General features: G+C 38.4%; 1 protein-coding gene across 4 annotated transcripts in view; it reads left to right on the forward strand.

Annotated features, from left to right (window-relative positions):
• Positions 1-27,984, forward strand: part of nudE (Nuclear distribution protein nudE) — a 270,984-nt gene that overhangs the window by 94,930 nt on the left and 148,070 nt on the right. For all 4 annotated transcript variants that reach the window (XR_010860559.2, XM_067150051.2, XM_067150050.2 and 1 more), the window contains exon 5: positions 9,720-9,847. Coding sequence is in view for 3 of the 4 variants with exons in the window: in XM_067150051.2 (XP_067006152.1) it covers positions 9,720-9,847 (128 nt within the window). In the remaining variant the exon portion in view is untranslated. The remainder of the gene's footprint in view (positions 1-9,719; positions 9,848-27,984) is intronic.

A 27,984-nucleotide genomic window follows, 5' to 3' on the forward strand; every position in this document is an offset into this window, starting at 1 on the left:
GTCAGTGGATGATTTTGAACTTTTAAATTGTCATTACATTTTGTACCATTAGGGGCCGATGACCTAGAGTTTAGGCCCCTTTAAAGTACAAGCATCATCATCAGTATCATCACAATGTGTCTCACAAGTACTTTGGAAGATTTTGAAAACTAAATGATCTGTATCCATAAGCTTGACCATAATGACTACCAATGGTCCATATTGACTTGAAATAATTAATAACAGTAACTAAATGATATTGAAAACTATGCACTCTGCATCACGTTTTATATTATTTATCGTACAAAATTTGTGGACTCGCATGTTAATGACTTAGCTTTAAAAATACATTAAACTACTATGATCATTCATATTAATAATTATCATTGATATTAATAGAAAATGCTGCAGAGCTAATTTCATGTACGCCTTGCAGTGTTGGGGTAGTGTGCCTGCCTCTTATCTGGAGGCCCTGGATTCGATTCGCGGCCAGGTCAGGGATATTTACCCGGACGTGAGGGCTGGCTCGAGGTCCGCTCATCCTACGTGATTACGATAGGGTTATCCTATGCAGACTTTTGCCGCTACTCGGACTAGAACGGGATTGTTTTTTAATACAGGTGGTATGTGACTAGGACCCAAGTTATGCATAATAATAAAATTATGAATGAGAGTATGAATGGTACCAATAGTATCGTATTTAATATTTCTTCGAACATAGAAAAAATAAATATAATCACTTTAAAAGAAGAGTTGAGAAAGCGAGGTGGGGAGAGTTGGCTGTAATAAACAAGAGCTTTGTCAAAGGTACAGTTAACTGCAAGTTATTTTGGTAGAATATGCCTCATCAAAGATGCCAGAACTTTGGCTCATATTGTAATTATTGCAGGTAGCCAATACCAAAAGAAATTTATGAAATTGGGTTTGGATAAGGAATGTCTGGCAAGGAGGAGGTATGAAATAATTACTGACCATAGTGTATCCAAATGTGAGTTGATTATTCATCACACCAAAAACTATCTAGCAGTAAGTTGTGATGGACTCATTGGGAATGACAGGGTGTTGGAACTGAAAGGTGTGCCAGGCCATGAAAATGACAAAATTATCTGCCACTGTTGTACCTTTTTTAATTGAGGACAAAGATGGCATACATTTAAAGCAATTGCACAACTATTATTTTCAAGTGCAAGGACATTAGTTTATCACTGATAGACAATTCTGTAGTTCTACACAGCTATTGATATGGTAGCAATAAACATTGAGAGGATTGAGAAGATTATTCAAGAAATGGTACAACAGCTTGAGAAATTTTGCTATGAGTTGCTAATTGTTTCCAGCTTTAATGGAAAACTAAGTCCATGGGCCTTTGGTATAAATGAACAAATAAGATTGTTTTTATATCATGCTTCCAAGAACTGCTCACTTGTAACATAATATAGTCTACCTACAATGTTTTGCTTTCACCACCACCACCACCACCACCATCATCATCATCATCATCATCATCATCATCATCATCATTTCCCCTTATGAAGCTCCTGCTGGGTTGGGGTAATTGGGGCACTTCTCCATCTTCCTTTTTCCTTCCACCATTCCTTTTCCATGGTCTTGTCCCAGTCTAAATTTTGTCTTCTTATGCCACTGTTCAGTGATTCAGTCCACCTTGTTCTGGTCTTCTTCTTGCTCTCTTGCCTCGCACTTTGCCTCCAAGCATCTGTCTTGGAATTCTATTCTCCTCCATCCTCTTTACATGTCCAAACCACCTTAGTTTATTCTTTTCAACTCTCATTTAGCTTTCCTATCCCAACTTCCTTCCCAACATCTTCATTTCTCACTCTGTCTTTCCTTGTCTTTCCTATCATACTTCTTAGGAATTTCACCTCACTGGCTTGAATTCTACTCTCTTTCATGCTAGTCAAAGTCCAAGTCTCAGCTGCATAAGCGAGTATGGGTACAGAGTACATTTTGTACATTGTCTCTTTACTTTTCCTTGGTACTACTTTGCTCTAAACAAGTTTTCTTACACTTTGGTAGAATGCATTACTCTCCTGTACCTTCCTGCTAATCTCCATGTCCACCCTAGCATTTTGCATTAATTCACTTCGTAGGTATTTAAAGCTGTCCACAATTTCCAGACTCTGACTTCCAATTTTCACAGTGTTCTTTCCTTGCCTTTCCCTTCTCAACATCACCACAGTCTTGCTTTTCTGTGTACTGATTTTCATGCCATACTTCTCAATTTTTTTGTTCAGTACTGCACCATCCTGAGGGGTAGTTTCATCCTTGCACCATATTGGACGATCATTTTTAATATGAACATTAACTTGGGTAACGATTGCTCCGGCTATTTTCCCCTCAATCTCCCATCACTCTAATAGTTCATTTAATGGATGAATGCATAATAAATTTGATGCAAAGTGTCGTTGGCTAAGTTCGCTTTAAATATTCATCAAATACGCAGTTATCGCCTCATAAAATTCTAGCGAAATCGTAACTTAGAATTTTCCCATCAGAATATATGATGTGGTAATCCTTACTTTGCCTCGTGACACCTCTCAGGGATAATTAAATTACTTAATCGAAAAATACTATATTAACGTGAGGTCAACTGAAGCACCACATTTCCATATCAACAAATTATTCTCGGTACCATTCATCATCCAAAATCATTATTATGTTTTCCAAGTCCAGTCATCCGAATATAAGTGAAAAAAAAAAAAAAAATTTTTTTAATGGATTAATTCAAAAATTACCTAAATCTTAATAATATCAGCCTATCTCCTAAAATAATAACCTCTAAATTAGAAAATCTATATTTTATTTCTTGATTCCGGAATCACAAAAGAAAATAATATTTATCATTATCAATTATCTTCTTCTTCTTCTATAATAAAGAAATTTTTTGGTTGAAAAATAAGTCTGAGTCCCTAATCCTAATTAAGTTTCTTAATAACATTATTTAGTTTAAGTCCAACAGTTCTTGTTACTTTTATACATAATCAACTGATAATTAAAAAAATAATAAAGAAAAATGATTTGAAAAAAATGCTTATTTTCGTCATTATCATTTCAACATTATTTCATTATTCACTCTTTTCGGCGTCTTAACGTTAGTAATCACAAGTAAGTTCCAAATTATTTTGGCCCAAAAATGGCTATTTCATATATATTTTGTTCTTAAATTGAAAAATATTGGTCTCCTCGAAAGTATCATTAGATTAAAATATTCAAATAACATCTTAAATAAATGTAGGTATCGTTCAAAGTTTAATTATCATTGTATTTCTAATAGAAATTGTACCAAACATGTTTTAGGGTTTAGCATTAATTAATCGGGTATCACTGATTCCGTAGGAATGCATTTGGTTAACTCTTATATGTAATTGCGGTAAAGATTTTAAATTATGGGATTATTATTTGAATCAAATTCATTCTTGACAACAAACTTCCAGTAATATTTAGTACAACGTTGGTATAAACTAACTATGAAGACGACAAGTTTCCCTTCATTTATTTCCTATTTGGATATTTCTTCCGAAGACAGTGTATGGTAACCTAAATATACGAAATATGCGGTGTATTACATCGTACGCGTGTACCATTAACCCTATATACCACTCATAACCATTTTATTATTCTGCCGCAAATGGTAATCATCACCATCGGCCCATATTGCGTCGTATTTACCGCCAAAATTACTCATAAATATATCTATCTCTCCGTCTACTACGATTAATTACCATCATATCATATAATTCAATCTCATAAACATATCACGACGAATAATTATTCACATTTGCACATAAACATGCCATTCAAATCATAAATTCTCTCTGTAAACATATATCATCACCAACATGACGGCAAATCATTCCAACATCACATTACTTTACTACAATGGTACTCTTTTGGGTTAAAATTCATATATCATACGCGTAAACACGCTAGCTTAAAAATGAAATGCATATATAAATCAAATAAGTTAATATCTACTCACATTTCATTGCGTCGTATCGGTAAACACATTCAGGTTATTCGTAAATCAACTATCTTCTTCAAGAATATATTTAAGGTTACGTCACTTTAAATACGAAGTTTTTATCCCATAATGGTTAGAAATTACATTCCAAAACTCTCCTGGTTTAGTTTTACGCATTCCTATATTATGGCATAGATTGTAGAATCTGGAAGAAGTACCTATTCCCCTGTTAGTAATAATAGCTCAACATGGACAATTTCATTTCGAAGATAACAACGTCTGTGATTTTATCACGAAGAACTAGGTTAAACAACGTACCAAATATACACTATAATATCATTACAAATTTACTACATATCAATTTCAAGAAAATAAAATATCTCTTTGGAACTTATCTTGTGATCACTGACGTTAGATGGTCGGCTTCGGACTGGATGTTGTCATCTAGGGATTGCGTCGTACAGCTTCATCCTCTGCTACGTCACCATCAGGTTGTGACTCGGGACTCGGAATAGCAGTTACAGCTGGGCGGTATCCGTCAGACAGCCGGCTCCACATCCAGTTTAGCCTTGCATCATGATGTTGCAGTCAATCATAACAGAAAGAAACATTTCCAAACCATGAATTAGTTTCATATCCATACTCTCAGGAATAAATATCAGGCTTGTAATTAATGTCAGTTTTTTTTAAAACAATACTTCAATATTAATCTTTAGTAGCAATTTGACAGTTAAATTATTGCAAGTTATTTCTGTAAATATTCTCTTTTCTGTTCGGCTCATCAATTTACACTTCGTAATATTTAACTTGGTTGCTTGTACGGACTTGAATATCCACTTCGACTACTGTTAGGGTATTTCCTAACTCTCTTCACGATATTCCTTTGTGAATGTCTGTTTTCCAATTTATTCTCTCACTTCGCGAGTTCTCCACTCGGTAACTTGTATAATATCTCCTTTCTATTCACACGAAGACTGGCTATATTTCTTGAGGATAAATTTATTTCGATTTTACGTTGCGGATTTTTTTTATTGTTCAGCTTCTTGTTCTTGTTTTAACAATATTGAAAAACCTTCTATTATTTTATCACGGCCGCATGGATCCTTGACAATTTTCCGTCTCGGTCCGTGATCTAGGCATCTTTAATTCATCAAATAAATATCTTTGGCGTCACGTGCACGGCCTTCTTGAATATATACACGCTCGTAAAATATATACACTTCGAAATCACGGCCTAATTTACTTAATATATGCATTCCTTTGTGACGTATGGCCCAATTACGTAATATTCGCGATCATTACTGTGCATGGCAAACTTATAACTTCGTATGACGACCTTCATTCCGACATTAGGACAATGAAAACGGTACAGTACATCTAGTTGTTGTTGCACTTCCTTGCTGTTCTTTCCCCGGATCACATCATCATCTGCAAAATAACAGTATCTTATTCTCTTTATCTCCATAGGCTTCCTTTGTTTCCTTTACTATTTCATCCATGACCATAATAAACAAAAGAGGGGACAGCACACTCCTCTGTTTCAGTCCAGTCCTATTCCTAAACCATTCTGTCTTTCCATCTGGGGTCAGTACTCTGCTAACACAGTTGTACATTGCTTGCACCATTTGTAACATTTCTATTCCGAGTCTTTTCTTGACCATGGTTTCTCAAACCTTCTCTCCGGGGACACTATCCTTTTTCTATATCTGTGAAAGTCATGACCAGATCCTTTCCATATTCCCAGTTCTTTTCCATCAGGTATCTCATGTTAAAGATTGGGTCCACTGTAGATCTTCCACTCCTGAACCCATATTGTTCCTCTTGTTACTCTCCTTCAATATTTTTTCTCATTCTTCTTTCTAATAAACCTTCCTGTATTTTAACTACACAAGAACCTCATTTATCCGGCCGTCATTAAGCCAGATCTCCGGTTTATCCGTATTGAAAATAATAAAAATTTATTTTTACTTGTACAGTATTCCTTTTACGGCGTCGACTCTTCTTGAATGTCTTTTCCATCAAGGAGAGTTAAGGACAGGAATTGGAAAAAATTCGGCCACGGTCTATCAGATGTACCGTCCCAGCGTTAGCCTGGAATTGAAAATGGGAAAACCGAGCTCGATAGCTGCAGTCGCTTAAGTGCGGCCAGTATCCAGTATTCGGGAGATAGTAGGTCCGAACCCCACTGTCTTCAGCCCTGAAAATGGTTTTCCATGGTTTCCCACCTTAAGGCCACGGCCGCTTCCTTTCCACTCCTAGCCCTTTCCTGTCCCATCATCGCCATAAGACCTGTATGTGTCGGTGCGATGTAAAGCAAAAAAAAAAAAGAGAGAAGGGGAAACCGTGGAAAACCATTCCCAGGACAGTTGAGGTGGGATTCGAACCCACGCTCTTTTGAATGCAACGCACTATTAATTCGCTGATGGTGAATTTGAAAATGAAACTGGTGCTCAATCAGAAGAAACAATGATGCATGGAGAGGCAACAATGCAAATTGCATAACATGTAACATACAAAAGTAATCCTACCTATACCTCATTCCATGTTACGAAAACAGTATTGCTCTTATGGACCTACAAGAAGTGAACACACCCCCTATTGGATGCCCATAATTCCTCGTGATTAAGGAATATTATAATGTATTTTATATTGTATTATGAAAGAAAGAAAATGGATGGGGCATGTTTTTGCCTGTGAGTTATTAAAGTAACTGCTTAACAGTCTGTATTTAATAAATACATTCGCAGGGAGCAAGCACAATGGTGGGAAGGCCTTGTTGCCTTCCTTGATTTTCTTTCCGATTGCTCTGGTACTTGGAATGCGTAGATCGTTACGCTGTGAATCGCCGGCTGCTTGTGACTGTTGAGGAGAAGTGTTGTTACTGAAGATTTCAATGATGTGGTGTTGTGGAGTGATACATTGCAGTATGACTTGTACTGATACAGAAATTCACTATGACTTTTATCTGGGCTAGGATTTGTTTAGCTTTCGTTTCTTAAGCACATTTTATTTTGTCACATTTTTACCACTTTTCCAATAGCGCATTGTTACCACTCTTTTCTTGGGGCGATATGACATCACAGTGGTACCTGGCGTTGCCTGGGTAAATGCATCACCCACCCCGAGCCTATAAAAATTATCTGTTGTCTATTTTCATCCTAGTTTGCCATGAACTTCCATACTGAGGTTTTTGTATGTGCATTAGTTGCTGTAAAAGCCTAAATAAGCCCAACCCACCTTTAAAACACATGTGAAGATTTAAAAACAAATTGCAGCTTAGTTTCTTCCTTGTTATGTTTTGAACCTAATTACTGAGTTTCACAAATATATATGCCATGGTTTTCCTGTGATGCTGTGTTGATCAGAGCCATTCAATATGGCAACCTTGTTGTCATAAGAGCAATACTGTTTTCTTAACATGGAATGTTCTATAACGGAGGAACTTAGCTTATGTGAAGCTTTGTTTGTAGAATTTAGTATGTTTTCCTTAACCTGTAGGCTTTTCAATGTATATTCTTCTGGAAACAGTTTTCCTTGTCATGGCATTTTTCATCCTTTTGAGAAGGGTGGAATATTTACAGTTACTCCGTTTGAGCAAAGAAGGCTTCGAATTTTGAAGTCTCTCTCAACCATTACTGAGTCACCTTTCTGCAAGTCATTAATATTAGATTTTATAGACAACCACCTATCTGAAACTGATCCACCATGCTGATCTGATACAAAACTCACAAGCCTTGATAGATTTATTTATTTTATAGATTGATTTATTCTAATTTGTACTTTCACAGTGTTACAGTTTTTGTATGTAGAAAATGTTTCCTGTTGGGCACTAGGACTTGTGGGCTTCATGATCAGAATTTCAGTACAGTCTATAAAATTACTCTTCTGTTAGAATATTCTTTCTTAAATTCCATAGGGGAGTTTTCTCTCACAATCTACTGATCAACCCAGATATTTAATTCTTTGAACTGGCAATACATAAAATTTATCCATACAGAAAATATTAACCCTACTGTTGCTGCATTTAAACTAAAATGATATGCAAGTTCCTTTCTCAGTTTCATCATTGTAAAAAAAGAAACAATATTCTGGTGACATAGGAAATACCTGCAGACAAAATCTACCCCTTCCCAGGACTGAAACACTAAATTAAAATGAGCTCTGTTGTCAAAATCTGTGAAGAGTTGCACTGCACCAGATATTGTTTAAAGTATTTCTATGTCAAGTACACCCTCATTGTCTTTGGTTTGGCATGCAACATCCTTAACTAAGTTTCTACTTGATAATAGAAGGTTCACATTTTTATCAACAATGGATGAATGACACTTCTGAAATTCTGCTCTAGGTAAGTCATTGATGTCCAGAAACAAAGCTGTGTCTTGCCTTTTTTTCTTTCAGGTCATCTTCCTTCTTTCCTCTGTTACGTGCCCTAACTTCTCATCTTTATATCTGAGCTGGTTTCAAGAGTTCAGGGAAATACAGATGGTACTGCATGTAATTTTAGTCGTGACCTTTCACCTACAAAATCAAAATGTTCATAGTCATTCAAACGATAATAATAATAAAATTATAAATTCAGTAGAAATTGGCATCTGGTCTGTGCTGTACCTCTACACACACTTCGACTTATTTAAAAAATGCATTAAATGACAGCGATATGCTAACCTTCAAGCCCTGAAACAACTGAAGGTGTAGTGGCGCAGTCCAAGTAGTACAGGCATGCTACCTACTGGTACTAGTGCAGCATAACCCTGTTGAGGAACTATCCGACAGTGAGATAGCGGCCCCGGTCTAGAAAGCCAAGAATAACGGCTGAGAGGAATCATCGTGGTGACCACATGACACCTCATAATCTGCAGGCCTTTGGGCTGAGCAGTGGTTGCTTGGTAGGCCAAGGCTTGTTGGGACTGTTGCGCCATAGGGGTTGGTTTGCTTAGGTTTCAGTTTAATTTGAAGTAAGGAATCAGAAAATGAAGTATTGCTAAAGCATTAATATTTGATTGTACGTATGTTGAGTAGGCAGTCCGAAGGCTAGTTGAATCCTCAACAGCTCTGACATCAGCCGTCATAGATGGCCTATGAGTCATTGAAGAGGTGTACAAAGGGAAATGAGGAGTGAGGTAGTTTCCCCTTGTTTTCCTCACAATATTTAATTGGTGTGTGATTAATATTAAGTTCTACTAATTAATATGTGACCCGTTGCGTGGAAAGGCACCCGAAGTCGGCAATGGAAATTTTACAGAAGGGCTGAACAAAAGTGTTTTGACTTCTTGAGCTACCTGTGGGTCTTCTTAACAAACTGAGTTATCCAGCAGTTCAAATCTTTTCTACTTGATTCTTGAAAATTTTGTACAGTTGATAAGAAAATTAGTGAAAGCTGCAATTGCAGTTTTCTCAAAATACAGTTTTCTTAATAGCATCATTCAGTAATTAATATCTTTTGAAGTATTGAACCTAGAAGCAAGAATTCTCTTAAATTGCTCAGTATCTAATGCCGATTTTAGAACCTAAAAAATCTCAGAAAATGAAAAATCCAAATTTTATGTCCCTTTTCGTGTAACGGGTCACATAATTTTACTGATCATTCAGCAATGTAAGTTTATATTCTATAGAGGTTTAAATTGTGAATGAACTTTATTACATTGTATGTACAGTATCTTAGCCAGTAAGTAAAGATAATGGTAATTTTAAGGGTCCTGATGAATCAAAAGTTAATATCTATCTTTTATTAAATTCTTTATTGTTTCTTTCTCTTTTAAAGAGCAATGTCCATGTCAAAAGGAGAAACCGAATCTAAATTAAATGCTGCAATTGAACGAGATGCACTTTTAGAATGTGAGCAGGAAGAACTTTTAGCTATGGTCCAACGACTTAAGGATGAAAAACGAGGTATGTGTAGTTATTCATATATAGTTATCATTTTCTTTAAAACTGGAATTTTATTTTGTATTATTTTCTTCTTTATTTTGAGTGTACTCTGACAAAGAAGATAAGCACTGAGAATGAATGGTTCATTTTGGCCGTAAATTGCACACCATCGTTGGGTATACTAGTGATAGGGCTGCAATGACCTGTAATGGATAGAATAGTCACTGGATTGCATTAGTTATGCCATTATGGTCCAGTTTCATCAACGTGGTTTAAATCTTAACCCCAGTATTATACTGTTTTCATTTTGAATTTGACTCTTCAGTCTGTTTCATTCAGGAGTTTTAACTCTTAGGTTAAGCTCAGAGTTAAGTTAACACCTCCTTTCACCTGGGTGATTCTGTTAACTCGAGGCTAAATGCAAAATGGCTGCCGTAAATCATGCATTGGATGCAGAGTTGCTTTATTTAGATATGTTATATGGTGCTCCAAACAGAAATAGGCCTATCAAGAAGTCTGAGGAACAATTTCTGTCAAGAACCTTTGTAAGAGGTTAGGATACACAACTGAAGCATCCTCTACACTGCAGGTATGGATTACATTAAGCTTTTATGCCATATGGTCATTTCATATAATGGTCAGAGGGGTATTTAAAGCTACTGTCATCAGAATGGTCTCTAAAAGTGTCTGCAGCTATAGCATTAATATTTTTGTAGAACTGTTTTAATGCTAGAACTGCTGGAGTGGTCAAACTGCCATTTTCTAAACTCTATTTTGAGTAAAGTTTTCATTGTCAGATATTGAGCTGCTGTGACATTTCTTCTTTAGTGGTGAGGATCATCTGTAATAATTATAATTACTTTGGCGTCATTGGATAGAGCGTTAGTAACGAGTATACTACAACTGCCGGTGTGGACGTCTTGACTGCTGTATTGAGAAACACAGCTTTAACCTTAGCCAACACTGCATTAAGTTTTGTTCGTTCTTTCATGAATATGCATCCCACCAAATTTAGCCGGTGTACCCAACACTGAATGTGAACTGCATCCTCAAGGAACTGAAGCACTTTGACGTGTATTTTGCACTGTCGCATATCAGTCCTGATATATTGTTGTAGTTAATAGAGTAATTCTGTACAGAATTAAATATTGCCATGCTGCATGATTTTGCATTAGCTGCTTCCAGAATCTGTACGTCAGCAACATTCAACTCCTGCTGTATTTTTGGTTCAAGAGGGCGAATTAACACAACAAATACATACCGGGAGCTGATGACCTAGCTGTTAGGCCCCTTTAAGCAACAAACACCATTATCATCATCAATACATACCGATCTGTCGCTTCTTCACATCTTCACCTCATTCCACTGTCAGCATTGGAACATACGATACTTCCCTCTTAACAGTCTAACCTGTGGCAAATTTCTAGCACCTGTTAAAACAATATATTGGGAATTAATGTTAAAGTTCCGTCTCTGAAATGACAAATAACAATAATAATAATAATGCTAATAATATAATTTTGGCAGTAATATATTCAACACACCTTAAATTGAATTCATTCACTCATTGTTTAATAGCAGGGTGCTCCACTTCCTCCAGTGGTATATTTCCTTTAAGAAAAGGCTCCGTAGTCCTTTTGGCAAAATTACCCCTTACAATCTTTTTTTTATTTGCAGCAAAATTACACTGTACAATACTCTGTTACCTCTTATGACAAGAGGGTGTACTGGCTGTAGAAGATCAACAATAAGATAAGGTAAATGTAAGGGTTCCACCTTTTCAATACACTACAATTATATTGTGCAATGTATCACAACATGTTTAATATGGTACCTGTTTGTCTCATCATCAGCTGATCATTAAAAAGAGAAAAAGAACAAAATGTACGGGATAATATTCACTCATATGACACACAGATGACAAGTGTAACACAAGATGAGAGAATTTAGACAACAGGGGCGAATATTGCGCTATTTGGAAGAGACCTGGATTAACAAAAGACATACAGCATCAAAGGCATGGCAAGACTCTACCATAAAGTCGAAGCCCTCTTAGGGGGTGTTTAAGCCTTTGTATAGGAAATGACACATAAATTCAACAGGAAGCTGCTGCCTTGCAGATGTGGCAGGGGACTGCTAAAGGCTAAGGGAGATAACCCTGGCAGAAACTCTTCTCCAACGTTAGGCCTAGCAAGTCAGTTGGAGAGTAACTGCAATCACTTTCAACACTTATACGAGTCTTGGATGCGAACAAAGAACACGATGTAGACAGCAGCACCCGCATACCCACGTCAGGTATGATGGCTTACAGGCTGATGATAGGCCAGGCCTTGCAATCGTGTAACAACCCCAGTGAAGACAACATGCTTGAATAGGAGCAATCAGTGTACTGAGTTTGACTGGGAAATGTGAAGAGTCAGTGGACATCATGGTGAGAAGGAAAATAACAATCATAGGACTGAGTGAAACTAAATTGAAAGATAAAGGGAAGAAAGATTTGAGGAAGAACTATACCCTCTACTGGGATGGTAACAACAGACCGATGAGAATTGGAGTAGGATTGATATTGTCAAAAGAGTTAGATGGTATTACAGAGATCCAGTACATCAATGAGAGGATTATAAAGGTAACAGTTCACCTGGGGAAAGAGAAGCTGACACTGGTGCAAGCGTATGCACTTCAGACCGGTTGCAGTCAAGATGAAAAGAACAAGTTTCTGGAAGACCTTGAAGAGACCATCAGTGAAGAGAGGGCAATCATCTTCGGAGACCTCAGTGCACAGCTCAGGACAGACAGGAATGGCTATGAGAAGGTGTGGGACCACATGGCCATGGGGAAGGAATTCAGAAGGAGAACATCTAGACTTTGGGATAAGATACTGTTTGGTAGTAAAAAAAACCCAGTTGGTTTAACAAAAGAGTTTGTCCCAACATTACCTGTTACAATGGGGATTGACAGAGCAAGACGGTCGTTGACCATGTTATTACAAATGAGGAAAGAACTAGGCTTGTAACTGATGTTAAGTTGATTCCAAGTGAGAACTTCAATAGCAATAATCAGTTTAGTAGCAGATCTGAAAGATATTCATCTACTAAAGATAACAACTAGGAAATTTCCTGAGATGGTGTGGAAAAAGGACCAACTATCAGGATCATATAAGAGGACAACTGCCTACGGAAGTGAAGAGTAGTAAGGTAGAGTGGACCGGGCGAGTTGGCCGCGCGCGTAGAGGCGCGCGGCTGTGAGCTTGCATCCGGGAGATAGTAGGTTCGAATCCCACTATCGGCAGCCCTGAAAATGGTTTTCCGTGGTTTCCCATTTTTACACCAGGCAAATGCTGGGGCTGTACCTTAATTAAGGCCACGGCCGCTTCCTTCCAACTCCTAGGCCTTTCCTATCCCATCGTCGCCATAAGACCTATCTGTGTCGGTGCGACGTAAAGCCCCTAGCAAAAAAAAAAAAAAAGGTAGAGTGGACAAGATTTAAAAATACCTTGGTAAAAGAAGCAGTAACGGTTTGCAGGAAGAGAACTGCGAGAGTAAGGGAAAAAGAGATACCCTGGTGGAATGAAAGAGTAAGATCCTCAATAAAGGAAAGGAACATAGCAGAAAGAGAACAAGATGGAGAGAGATCCAGGCTAGAACAGGTAAGGGACAGGGGGAAGGTGAGAGACCTTGAGCAAATTTACCTGGACAAGAAACTGAGAGTTAAAAGAGTAACAATCAAAGAAATATTTAGCCACCTAATCGATACCTTTATTTGCCTTTGGCAATTTTATAAAATCATTAGTACATGTGTCAACTGATTCGCAGTCATCATCAGCTACATTCCCATTATCTTGGGTGTAAATAAGGTAAAAGTATGCACAGTATATGTTCTCATATTAGTCTTAATAACTTCTCACCGAGCTTGATAGCTGCAGTCGCTTAAGTGCGGCCAGTATCCAGTATTCGGAAGATAGTAGGTTCGAACCCCACTATCGGCAGCCCTGAAAATGGTTTTCCGTGGTTTCCCATTTTCACACCAGGCAAATGCTGGGGCTGTACCTTAATTAAGGCCACGGCCGCTTCCTTCCCACTCCTAGCCCTTCCTTGTCCCATCGTCGCCATAAGACCTATCTGTGTCGGTGCGACGTAAAGCAATTAGCAAAAAAAAAAAGCAAAAAAATAACTTCTCAGGGGAATAACATTCTCAGCTGTGTGCAATTGGGTGACAGGCATTCATTCTGGTTCCAGACCAAAAGTGGAGTCCAGTTAGGCAGTGCACTATCCCCATTACTGTTCATCACCATCATGGAAGACATAATGAAGAACATCAAGAAAACTTCAAGCAAACTAAATGCAATGGCCTTTGCTGATGACTTTATGATCTGGGGAGAAACTGAGGACAAGTACAATCGAGATTCAATGAATGGAAGATGAAGTTCCAGGAATTCGATGTCAAGATATGCGAACCCAAAACAATAGTGATGGCAATAAACAGAGAAGGAAGACTAGCGAACATCATGCTAGGAAACCATTCACTAGAAAGAGTGGAAAACTTTACATGCCTCGGCAGTGTAATATCTCGAGATGCACTAGCCAGAAAGGAGGTAGCAAATGAGTGCAGAAGAACTGTCACTTTTACCGGCAAGTACGGACAGTCCTCTGGGATCCGAAAGTACCAACAAAATCAAAGCTGGTGATGTTCAATCAGTACTTCATACCAGTTGTAAAAACTATGGTATCAAAACCTGCACCCTCACTAAGGAGGACTCGCCATTTTTGCAGGCATCTGAGATGAAGTTTCTTAGGTCCACAATTCAAAAATCAAAACTGGACAAGTTATGGAATGACGTGGTTAGAAAGGAAGCTGGGATTGAGATATTATTCTTAGATAAGGTTAGCATATCCAGATTGAGGTGGTTGGGACATTTAATAAGGATGGAGCCAACAAGGACAGCTTATGTTTACTTGGAGAGACATGTGACAGGAGAGCAGATGGTGAGAAGACCAAGAACCCAATGGATGGACATCATAAAGATACACATTGCACATCGGGGGAAGGCTACTGGAGGACGTTATTAACAACAGAACATATCTCAATAAGACAGAATGGAAGAGGTACTGTTGTACCTGAGAAACTGGAACTGTAAAATGATAATGATGATGATGAGAGATGGTGTGGAGCCAGATCAAATACGAGGTGTGTGTTTTTTTTTAAGTAAATACCATTTTGGCATAGAAAAAAAGTTATGCAATTTTTAAACAGTTATTTATTTACAGGTAAGCCTGTGCCTTAAATTACATCTCAGCATAACTTCCAGGCATATTAAGGCACTTGTCATATCGTGAAGCCAGCTTCTGAATTCCATCCTCGTAGAAATCTGCCGCCTGATGTGCCAGTCACTGCAGCATGGTCGTGTTTAGGTCATCATCATCGTTGTGGCGTTGACTTCCTTAATGCTTTTTCAGGCACAGGAACAAGTGGTAGTCACTAGACACTAGGTCACAACTATATGAAGGATGATCAAATTGTCCCCTACGAAATGAAGCGATGAGTCTTGGGTTCAATTAGCTATGTGAAATCGCACATTGTCATGAAGCAAAAGAATCCCCCTTGTGAACATGCTATGCTGTTTGTCTTAGATTGTGTGAGCACATCTTCCTATAATCTAAGCATCCCGACACAGTTTCGTAAAGAACACTCCTTGAAATTTCAGGAAACTCATACCTTAGTGATGAAATCGTAAAGCGTCAGTTTTCTTGAACCTTTACTTCAACATTTTGCACCAAGTCTTCAGTAACGATAGATGGTCACCCACTACTCTTCTTGTTGTGGACATTACTTCGGTCTTCTTTAAATGCTCTAACTCATTTACTTACCATTCCTTTGCTCATAGTGTGTTCTCCATATACTTCACTATGCCTTTTCCATTTAAAAGTCGAATCACAGCATGTAGCTCACACACTTCGGGACCGTTAATTGTCAGAGGCATTTTCAGTACGCACAAACGTAAATACATGTAAATACTTCTATAATGGTGTTTGTTACTAGCCTACAGATGTGCGTGCTGAGCGCGTATGCTCTAAACGATGATCGAAGCGCTGGAGCGGTCATATTTAAAAAGGGTACTTAAAAAGCAGGCTTCGTATTATGTTGCCAGCCCTAACACCACTTTCAAACTTTGTGAAGTGCGTAAACATCTTGACTCAGCATTTCGTAAGGTGATAGCTGGTCATTGGCGTTCCTATGTCCAGCATGTAGTGATGCGAAGAGAAAATTATTTGGGACCTGGAAAATGTCATAGATACTGCAGGCCTAGAAGTTGGTCTTCTTTTTTTTTTTTTTTTTTTTTTTTTTTTAGCTCTCGGCCTCTTTTTTGGGGGGTTAGTCTCTCAGTTTCTTTTTATTTTCAGAGTAAGTCTCTTCCCTAGCTTTCTTGCCTTTGGCAGGTGAAGATCTTGAAAGATATGGAGTTGGAGTAGAAGAATAGAATAAAGGTATGTGGTTTGTCTTATTATATTTAAGGTAATTAATGTCTAACTTTCTTCTGAAGTTTTTTATGATATGATAATATCCATGTAATGAACACAGATATTCTTATTTTTGATATAAAGGTCAAAGGCAGGCCATTTATACAAGTGGAGGCACATACTTCCCCTAGTTCACCGTCACTACATCGTTCTACATAAGAGGCTTGCAGTGGTGTCTCAATGGCGCACTAGCCGCCAGCGTCTTGGATAGGTTTAGCAATCCAACTGATGAGCCCACTGCTACACTGGGGCGAAACACTGGTAATTTCCACGATTGAAAAAGCCTAAAGAGCTCAAATGTTTTTAACACAGATATTGTTCCATGTGTTCTTCATGATACTCTGACGAAACTAACCTTGTTACATTTTTCAGCCGAACGGTTTAAAACAGAGTTTTTCTGCAGTGTACTTTTTGTCATTTTGTATAATTTTTTCCTTTCCTTTCAGGATTTATATTTGAGTGGTTGGTTGCTGATCTGGGAACTGAAGTGTTTTTAGAACCGGTTGGCTACTTAAAAACAACAGGAATGATCATTTGTTGTCAACATGGGCATCAAGACACATTGGAATTGAAGTATTTTGCAAACTTCTTGTATATAAAAAGGATTTTCAAAACAAGGAGTGGAATGCTACTTTTCAACACTCAGACTACTTATAGTTATGAATTTCATTGCTTCCGTATTGAAGTCCAGCTCCGTCTGTGTAACAACACGTTCACATGCTGCTCAAGGTTCAAATTGAAGTGGGAATTCATCTCTAAATACATCATGATCTTACATGATCAAAGTAAACTTCCCTGGAACCACCTAATATCTAAAGGAACAAATGTCATTCACATAGACAGCATACAACTGTAAAAATTCACTTATCCCGGATGCACACAGACTGAATTATGTAACGAACAGCCGGAATTTTAAGAATTTTATATCACACCAATTGTATCATAATTTTATCGTATTTCATGTATCACCACATTAATTGTATGTTATTTTATAATGTGTTAAAATGTGTTTTAGATGTTTTAGGAATATATATCTTGTTTTAATTTGTACTCAAGGCTGATGATGGCACATAGATGCCGAAACTAGTACCATTTGACTATTTGACATGTGATTAAATCACAATAAAACGTCATTGTATTGAATTGGTGGACCTTGAAAGAATTTAATTTTGTTGTAACACTCAGACTATGCTTAACATACAAAATCAGCCTCTGATATTCTAGGTATAGGCAGATAGTTTTAGTCACAGCCAGTCCCGGTGATTCTTCTGACACAAAGTAAAGATACTGAGTCAAGCTTTGGTTCTTGTCAGCCTGTTATTAAACTCTGTAATATAGTTCGAAAAATGCAGCAACATTATCTGAATTAAATTGGATTATGAAATCTATGTGTTGCAACTTTTCTGCACCCTCTTGCAGTGGGGTTGTTCCAACTGATTTTTCTTTAAGCCCTAAGAAGATGCGATATTTAATAACTGATGCACTGGGACCATGTTTTCAACAGATGATCTCAAATGATGTGGGAATCTTGTTGTATTCAGTCTGTTCTGACAAAACAACAAATGTTGAAGACAAAAAAGAGATTCAGATGTTGATGAGAGATTGAGATATTGGTCTGTCAGAGAGTAGAGGGGAAATACTTTGAAGATATTTGCAGATATTCTTCACCAGAAAAAAATTTATCTACACACTCTTCATGAAAAAATTCTCTCTGCCATCAGTAATTCAAACTTAACCTGTTCACAAACTTATGATGATGATGATAATAACAATAAATAATATTTTTTTTTTTTTTTTACGAGGGATTGTGGAAAATCTTCAAAAGACACTTGTGAAGGGTCCGCACTCCACAAGTGTGTGGGATTCTTACCCACTAAAAACTACACACCCTTTCACCACGATGTGTGTCATCACCCCGGAACCGCTCTCGCATTACTGCAGGGTGATATTGTGCTTTGTTTTTCAGATGTCTTCTTTCTTCACTTCTCCTTTACGAATGTTCGTATGCTTCCAAATCCTTCTTTTTCTGATGAAGGATGTCCTCCACATGCACTGCCACGCGATCCCAGGATTCCTGATTTCGCAACATCACCAAAATAATATTATCTGTTGTCGATTCTCCTAGTTCAGTTTCCACAGATCTTCTCTGAATCGTCCAATGGCTGCATACAAAAAAGGTGTGAAATACATCGTCAATGTCATCACAGTATATGCATGCTGCGTCACTCGCTCTGCCCAATTTATGCAGGAATTTCCGGAAATATCCATGTCCTGTTAGAAGTTGCGTGAGGTAGTAATTTACTTCACCATGGGCCCTTTCAACCCAGATATCCAAGCGTGGTATCAGTCGCTTGGTCCATTTGCCTCGAGGGTCACTTTCCCATCTGAGTTGCCATCGCCTCATCAGTTGACTGAAGGCACGCTTCTTTGCACATTTCTTTCCCAGCTCTCCTTTGGTACGCCAGATTTCATGCCGCTCCAATGCGAGTAGGTCTATTGGGGCTATTGCTGCCACCGTGAGGATTGCAGGTTCGGAAACCGTGCGGTATGCACATGCAATACGTAAAGCCGCTCTCCGTTGTACGGCAGCTATTCTTCTCCGATACCAAGCAGATCTCAAGGATTCAGCCCAGATTTCAGAGCCGTATAGGAGCACTGACTGAACCGTCGACATGAGAAGACGTCGTTTACTGGATTTCGGACCTTTAATATTTCCCATTAGTCTGCTAAGAGCAGTCATGTATTTTACTGCCTTGTCTGTCTCTCTCTGAATATGATTCCAGAATGTGAGCTGGGAGTCAAGTGTCACTCCTAGATATTTTGTGCTCGCAGATGTTTCTATCACTATCTCTCCAACAGTCATTGGTACAAGAGTTTCGATCCTTTTCCTCGTCAGGAGAACTATCTCCGTTTTGTGTTCGGTTAATGTTAGACTGTGGCTCATCATCCATTCTTTTATGTGCCCCATCACCTGGTTCAGTTTAATTTGAGCCATTTCAACATTACGAGCTACTATCAAGGCGGCCACATCATCAGCATAGCCCACAAACTTCGTGTCCTCTAGCATCTCCAAATGTAACAAACCATCATACATTATGTTCCAAAGATCTGGACCAAGGATCGATCCCTGCGGTGCACCAGCCGTCAGACGCTTTGTCTTTTCTCCATCTTCCGTATCATACAACAGAGTGCGATCTTTGAAGTAATCTCTCGTTATACGCATAAGATGTTGTGGTAGCTTGAAAGTTTCTTCAAGAGCTACCAACATGTCGCTCCATCTTGCCGAATTGAAGGTATTCTTCACATCCAGGGTCACAAGAAGTGTCAATTTACGGGAATGATGGTTTGCCATTTGTGCCCTTTCTGCTGTATTCACCACCTCCCACACTGCAACTAGCATCGAGTGTCCTCTCCGAAATCCATGTTGGTGAACAGATAGATCCCCTGCTAGTTGAACTGCTGAGAGGATTCTGGGCTGCAGAAGTTTCTCCAGGCCTTTTCCAGCTGTGTCCAGCATACATAAAGGTCTATAATCACCAAGTTTTCCTTTGCTGATCAGAACCAAACGAGCCATTTTTCATCGGGGACTAAAAACACCCGTTTGCAGGCCATGATTGTACATATTCAGCAACAGTTCTGGACAAAGTTCTGATATCTTTAGCACTTCTGTGGGTATACCATCTGGTCCTGGAGTTTTCTTGTTTCTAAGAGAGCTAATAGCTCTATTCAGCTCTTCTACAGTGAAGAGGGGTATATCATCCAGTTCTTTTTAATCTTCACAGTCAATTCTCTCTGGATGGTCTGGGAATAGTGTATCCGCAATTTGTTTAATTGTTTGCGGATCCGCACTTGGGGTTGAAAATGTCCTGAGTTTCTTCATGACAATCTTATAACCTTGTCCCCATGGATCATCTTCTACTTCTTTAGCCAGTGCCCACCATTTATCGGCTTTACTTTTTCTGATTGCATTACGGAGTTCCTTCTTCGCTGGCTTGTACTCCGCTGTGACTGAGGTATTCTCTTGACTGCCTCTCATCCTCTGAGCCCTGCGTCGAAGTCGCAGACAATTCTTTCTCAGTTCAGCAATCTCTTCGGTCCACCAGTATGCTGGGCGCTTGCTGTTTCGCGGTCTCCTTCGGGACATTGAGGCGTTGCATGCTTGATGGATTAGCTTCATAGTGAGTTCAACACATACACCAGCTGCTTCTTTCCCTCTACGAGCAAAACATTTTTCAGTTATGTTGTCCATTCCATTCCGAATTACATCAATGAACTTTTCCTTGTCGATACAAGCTACGTTCCACCGTGCTGGCCTGCGCAAGATGTTTCTTTCTTGAGGAGATTCTTGGAGCAGTCGAAAGATGATATATTGATGATCGCTCCCCATGTAGTTCTCGATCACTTGCCATTCAGAAATCTTAGGCGTAATATCCTCTGGTGAGAAGGTTACATCCGGTATTGTTCCCTGACATCCTGGCCGTCGAAATGTTGGCACATTTCCAATGTTGTTGACCACCAAACCTGTTCTGGCTACCATCTCCATTATACGACGTCCTCTGGAGTCTGTTTGTGGCATGCCCTATTCCAACGCTTGAGCATTTATGTCACCAGCGACCACTAGTTTTTTTTTTCCATTCTGCGTATTACGTCCTCAAGACCATCAAGTTTCATCTGAAAGTTGGAAACAGATTCATTTGGCGTCAAATAACAGCTTACAATAGTGATTCCCCCAGTCATCGCATCCATGCTGTGTTACTGGGACTTTTCCTAGATCTGGTATCCAAATTGCAGCTGTTCCGAGGTTATCCACAAACCACCCTGGATGGTCCCTCTCTTGATATGGTTCGCTAATAATAACGATGTCTACTTCCATCTCGTAAATCAGCTGTGTCATAAGATCGTTAGCTGTTTGACTCCTGTGCATATTTGCGTGAAGTATTTGCATCATTTACTATGATTTTTTGCCTTTTCCAGAGCTTCACGAAATATTGCACATGCTCCCGATCCAGGAATATGATTTCGTTCAGCTTCATTGACACCCTTGTCTGTACAAAGCATGCATCGTGGATTGTTCTTTTTACAGTCTACAGCCTTGTGGCCAGATTCTCCACACTTAAAACAGAGCTTGCTTCTGTTGGGGCCTGTACAGTTCCTTGCCAGGTGTCCATATGATAGGCATCGGAAGCAGCAAGGTAACATGGTTCTAGCTCGTACTCTGCAGTATAGCCATCCTATCTTGATTCTTCCTGCTTCCAGTAGTTTCTGAGCGTCCTCGTCTTTGGTTTCGAAGATGGCAAGTTTCTGTCCCCAGCTGTTCGGTTTCGAGACCGATATTTTCAGTTCTCCATGGGGATTGCCGGAATCTCGTCTTACAGCTTCCTCCACGTCTGCGGCGGTAGTGACACCATCCATGTTTTTTTTTTTTTCCAAGTCAACTGTTTTCCAAGAACTTAGCAGGAGTACAAGTACTCATTCAATTATACTGATTTGCATCGTATATTTTTATATACGTACTTAACTTCCCGCAACCGTGACAAATTCTGGACCTTCAAAACATTCTCCACTCTACTTTGGCGTTCGACCGCAGCGCATGACCTTGAATGTGCCGCGCTGATCACCAGGAGCTGGCAGCTTTCTACTACAAATCTATTCGTCTGCGACTTCAAGTTATTTTTGACCTTCGTATATTATTTGATATTGTTGTGACTTTGTGCGTGACAGAATGTGGTGTCGTGTCTTTGTGCCTATCTGAGTGTGAAACTGACCTCCAATATTCATAAACATTGTACATGTTTTTACGGCTGATGATGACCTGGACTAAGGTCGAAACCGGTCCCATTTAAATAGGAATGTGATTACTGCATTTCTTTCTTTTAAGTATTGAATAGGTTGAACCTCCTTTTCAATTATTTAATTTTTACCATCCATGTCTCGAATCTCCAGTGTAGTTCGGGGGATTAAAGCCTTTACATCGCCATCTCGTCCGAGGGCATCTCTCAAGAGAATTACTGAATACCTCCCTATTTTCAATCATAGTTGTTTTGTTAAATTCAAGAACAGCTCCCGCTCTTGTTTTACGGATAGATCGAATGCCTGCTCCACTGTCTTCTGGCTTCACCCTGTCCCTGATATCCTTCAAAACATCAGCGAAAGTCTTACCGTTCATTGGTTTGATGATTACGGCTTCTGAACGACTCCTAGATTTAGAATGAGGTCGTTTCCCACTTTCGCTAAGCACTGTACTTTCAGGAATTATTACTGGCCTGTTTCATTGGGATATCTTCGTGCTTCCTATCCCCACTCTTCTTCTTTCTCTTCTTCTTGGACAGAAACGTTTCTCATTTTCCTTGATCTTCCTCCGAGTCATATGTCACTGGTGATGTGTTGGGCAATTCCTTATTCTCCGTGGTAGTTGGTCTCTGCTTTAGTTCTTCTGCAGATTTCTTCCACGACATCCTGCGTGTTGCTCCAGCCTCTAAAGCTTCTTCCAGCTTCATGAGGCCATTCTTTATTTCCGTTTTTAGGTTTTTGAGAGGAATAGCCATTATCTTCTTCAACAGTGATCTTGCAGTCTCAAGATGCACCTCTTCTTTGTATTAATTCTTTATTATCTGCCGATTGATATCATCAGTCAGATTTAGGTCAATACTCCTACCATTTCGGCCATTGTGGATACTTTCCCGTGATACATCAGGGAGCTCCACCGTATCACGCAGAATGTCTGCTTCTGCCATCATGCCAATGAGGGGGTCTAGTTGGCCGTGTGTTAAGTCAAGGAGATGAAGTTGTGAGTGGGCGCTGGGAGCGCTTGCACTAGAAAACGATCGTCTATCTACCGCAGTGTACCTTCTACGTGATTTTGATCCTTGACAAGATGGCTGCTCACAACAGGATTATTTGAACGCAAACTTTTCAATATTTCACTTAATATTCTGTCGTTCTAGTTGTAAACAAACACATCTACCATGAAATGGGGCTTAAAATAACCATACAAGCTCGTTTAGGTAAGTGCCTTCACAATATAAACCCGCTTTCTTGAGCTATTTTGTAGCTGCGAAGTTCACGCGTCTTTTTATGTCCAACAATCCCCATAATAATAATAATAATACAGTAGAACCTCGATAATTCAAAATCGGTTAATTCAAAATCCCGCCTAATTCGAAGGAGGTCTCGTTCCCGGAAACATGAGATATAGTTTTGCATGTTATTTAAATTGTTTAATTCGAAATACGGATAATTCGTAATTCGAAGTACAATGTCGGCCCCATTACCGAAATTTAGACTTTTAATTCGAAACTGCCTTTACATTTTAAAACAGTAGTATGTTACAGAGTAATTTCAACTCAAAATTTATCCGCGTCATAATAGAACGCGTGTTCCGGAACGTGGAGTGGTACCGTAGCTTTCCGCATTTACACTCACTTCGGTGGATCTACAGTGCGCTTCACATGATTACTAAGTTGAATGAAATCGGAATTCTTTTGTATTCAAACTTTTAAGGAACGCCGTAATATCACCCAACGGGCAGTGTGCGGGAAAACAGAATCCGCGAACACTGGCGATGCCGACAGTTGACGAAAAAAAAAAAAATATGTGGCTCATATAATAAATTCGTAGGCACCGAACAATATTGTCATTGCCGATGAAACTGCATTGCTTTATTTTAATGCAAGCACAAATGATCCTATGGTTTTAAAGGAGAAAGTGCCAGCCGGGGAATCGTACAAGTGTGAGGATGGGGGTCATTGTAGTGCATTGCAATGCACATGGAAGCGAGAAACTTTATCCCCTCGTCATAGGAAAGATCGATAAGCCACAATGTTATGGGCGTCGGGCACTTTCCATGCCAGTACAAAGCATCTAAAAATGCAAACAGTACAGAAATCCAAAAAATAATGCATTTGCACAGGGGAACCAGCATAATTTATCCTCGTCTTTGAATTGTGTGATATTTTTCTTTCGTTGCGTGAGGTTATGTTTGTAAGTGATTTACCCAAGTGCATTATTTGAACATTGTAAATGCACCTTGTTGGATACATGTTGGAAATAGTTTTTTCCCATGGCATTTGAATGGTTTAAACAGTGAATCGAGGTGATTGCATGTATTAATGAGTCTTAGAATACTTTGTGACGCGGCAAGTGTTTACATTTCTGAAGTACAAGAGAAGTGCCATGGCGGGAAATCGTACAAGGATAGTCATAGGAAAGTTCGATTTTAAGGACATCGGGCACTTTCTGTGTAAATACAAGGCATCTAAAATGCTTACAGTATAGTAATTCAATGAGTAAAGTACTTGCACATGGGAGCCAGCATAGATTTCTCGTCTTTGAATCGTGCTTTTTTTCTTTCATTCTTTCTTTCATTGCGTGAGGTTATGTTTGCCAGTGAGATATCCAAGTGCATTATTTGAATGCTGTAAATGCACCTTCTTGGATACATTTAGGAAAAAGTTCTTTTTTCATGGCATTTGAAAGGTATAAACTGTGAATCAAGGTTAACTGCATGCAGTAACGGGCCTTAGAATATTTTGTAACGCAGAGAGGGTTGGTACTTCTGAACTGCGAATTGGCGGTTAATTCGAAATCACGTAATTCGAAGTCCGATTTTTGAGTCCCAACGACTTCGAATTAAAGGTTTTACTGTAATAATAATAATAATAATAATAATAATAATAATAACTAAATTCTTCTGTTCAAAGACAGATATCACGAGCCTGAGAACAAAATATGGTAAAATCGACCGGGTCTCGTACTTTAAATACCTCAGAGAATTCATCGAACCGACAGGCCTTGAGAAGATCTCACAGCAAAACCGTCTCCAAAAAGTCAAGAAGGCATTAGGGTTAGTTCAAGACATCTACAATAAAAAGTGCATGTCAAGACAGACAAAAGTTCGGCATTACAACACAGTCATAAAACCAACAGTCCTTTACGCAAGTGAAACATTGTCACTTAACAGTAAACAAGGTTTAGAAGAAATAAAAAAGCAAGAGAGGAAGATCATCAGGAAAATCCTAGGAGCAAGATATACCCAAGATGGTTACAGGCTACGATCAATCAAAACAACAGAAAAAGTTTCAAACATTGAAATTGACATAAAGAAAAGACGAATGAAATTCTTTGGACACCTCACAAGATTATCAGAAAATCGGCTGTCAAAAAGAATATTAAATTATGTTAGCTCACTTAAGAATTCAACACCTTGGCTGGACGAACTTCGAAAGGACCTCAAAAAACGCAAACATATGTGCAACAGACATTTTAGAAAGAGACACCTTCAGACACAAAGTCAACAAGTGGGAAGTTACATGAGAGCAACCAAAGTAAAAACAGTGCAGACCGAAATGGTCGGAAGAACGTAAACAAGCCTTCTCAGAGAGAATGAAAGCCTATTGGAAGAACAAGAAGAACCCAAAGAAAGCTTGATTGAGTTGTTTGCTTAACGTCTTCCATTATTGGGAGAATATGCTAATAATAATAATAATAATAATAATAATAATAATAATAATAATAATAATAATAATAATAATAATAATAATAATGGCTCATGTGGGAATGAATCAGAGCTTCCCAAATCTCTTCCATCAAAGTGAAAACACTTCATAGCTACTTTAAACATCAACACATTACTTAAAACTGGCAAATTAAAACAACTAACAGACATATTGGACAAATTTGATATTCAAATTATTTAATACAAGAAACTTGATATGCAGACGAAAATTGCATGGAATCGGAGAACCACAGAATTTTTTATAAAGGGAAGCCAGCAATATCCTTCTTCAAAACTCCATTGTAGTTTGGCACAGCCTTTGCAGTCAAGAGAAGCCTTACCAATTGTGTGTTCAATTTCACGTCACCTTCTGAAAGAATCTCACTCCTTTCGTTCAAATTCGGAAACAAGCGTACACATGAATCTATGCCCATACTCCCACAAATAATCGCAATTGGAAAGCTTCACGTGAAGTAGATGAATTCTGGGAACTGCTGGAGGAAGTTTCAAATAAGATACCAAAACACCATGTCAAAATACTGTTAGGAGACTTCAATGCACACACTGGTAAAGAAAAGAAATTTAGAAGCATAGTAGGATTATATCCAGCATATAACAGAACAAACAGAAATGGAGAAAGATTAATAGACTTCTGCAAAATCTTAAATTTAAAACTGTCAACACAATTTTTGACCCTACCCAGAAAGAAAATGACCTAGAGATCCTCCAATCAATATTTAGGCAAATTTCAAATTGATCATGTAGCCATCACCAGGCAAAACCAAAAAGAAGTCATGAATGTTAAAGTCAAAAAATGAGTTATGGATTGTGATCATTACTTGTCCTTAGTAAAAGTGAAGTTTCAGCCTAACAGGTCCAAAATGAGAACATTGTTAATGTCAGAAATTGACCCAGAATTTTTCAAATTAAATTCCGATGTTTTCTTTGCAAATTTACCATCAAATGTCCCCTCAGACTGGAATAATCTAAAAAGTATAGTATACAAGGCATCCCAGACAATTGGCACACTGCCTAGAAAATGGAAACACATGGTGGAATGACGCACATGACAAAGCAATAGAACTAAGAATTGTAGAACGTGGCAAATATGGAACTCTCATAAATCTGAAATCAAATGGCAAGAATTCCTTGAAGTACAGAAGGAAACATCAAAATTATTAGATCAGGAAAACGAAAACAAGACCAAACCCATCTGAAGAAAATAGACCAAGACTTCCAGAAAAACAACTCTAGAAACTACTACAAGAATTTTAAAGAACAACTCCAAAATTACCAGGCACCCAGTCTTTGCTTCAAACGTCCAGACAGATCATTAGAAATAAATAACAAAGGAAACTGTAAACTTCTTGCAGACTATTTTAAAAGTATATTAAATTGCAAAAGTCCACTAAACCAATTAACCTTTGAGAAATCTACACCAAATCCAGACTCAGAACCTCCCACTCAAGATAGAAGAAATCAAGCAAATAATTCAAGAATTTAAAGATAATACAGCACCAGGAGAAGATGGGATAATTGCTGAAATGTTGAAAGTAGGTGGTGAGAAAATGGCTTACGCAATTCAATTCAAGAAATCATATAGAACATTTGGAATACTGAGAAAATTTCAGAAGACTGGAAATGTGCACTAATTCACCCACTCCACAAGAAAGGGGATAAATCAGATATAAACCATTACAGAGCTGTCGACCAAGTCACGGCGGTATAACCATTACATCAATTGTGGAGGAAATGCTGTAATTTCAGCTAGTCCATTAGCTGAGAGGTGGCAGCCCCACCAATGGTCTTACTTCCATCAGGCTAGCAACCCGAATGTATAATATAACTATTTATAATAGTTTATTTAAATCCGCCTTGATCAATACACTCATTAAATGAAAGAAACATTATTAATTAAACCATACATGTTTCGGGAAATCTCAACCATTCCCTTCATCAGTGGTTAGATCAAAGAATAACACAATATGACACAATCTTTTGTTTTACAATTTGAGGGAGTATTGTGTCCCAATACATCATATCAAAGAGTAAAGAGAATTTATGAAATATTATAAAAATGATCAATACATACAATTTTGGTTGAACTGAATGAGAACACTACACAAATTTAGGATCTTCAAGTTTTTCTT

Source organism: Anabrus simplex, chromosome 6 (assembly GCF_040414725.1).
Source record: "Anabrus simplex isolate iqAnaSimp1 chromosome 6, ASM4041472v1, whole genome shotgun sequence".
In the NCBI taxonomy this organism is placed as follows: Eukaryota; Metazoa; Arthropoda; class Insecta; order Orthoptera; family Tettigoniidae; genus Anabrus; species Anabrus simplex.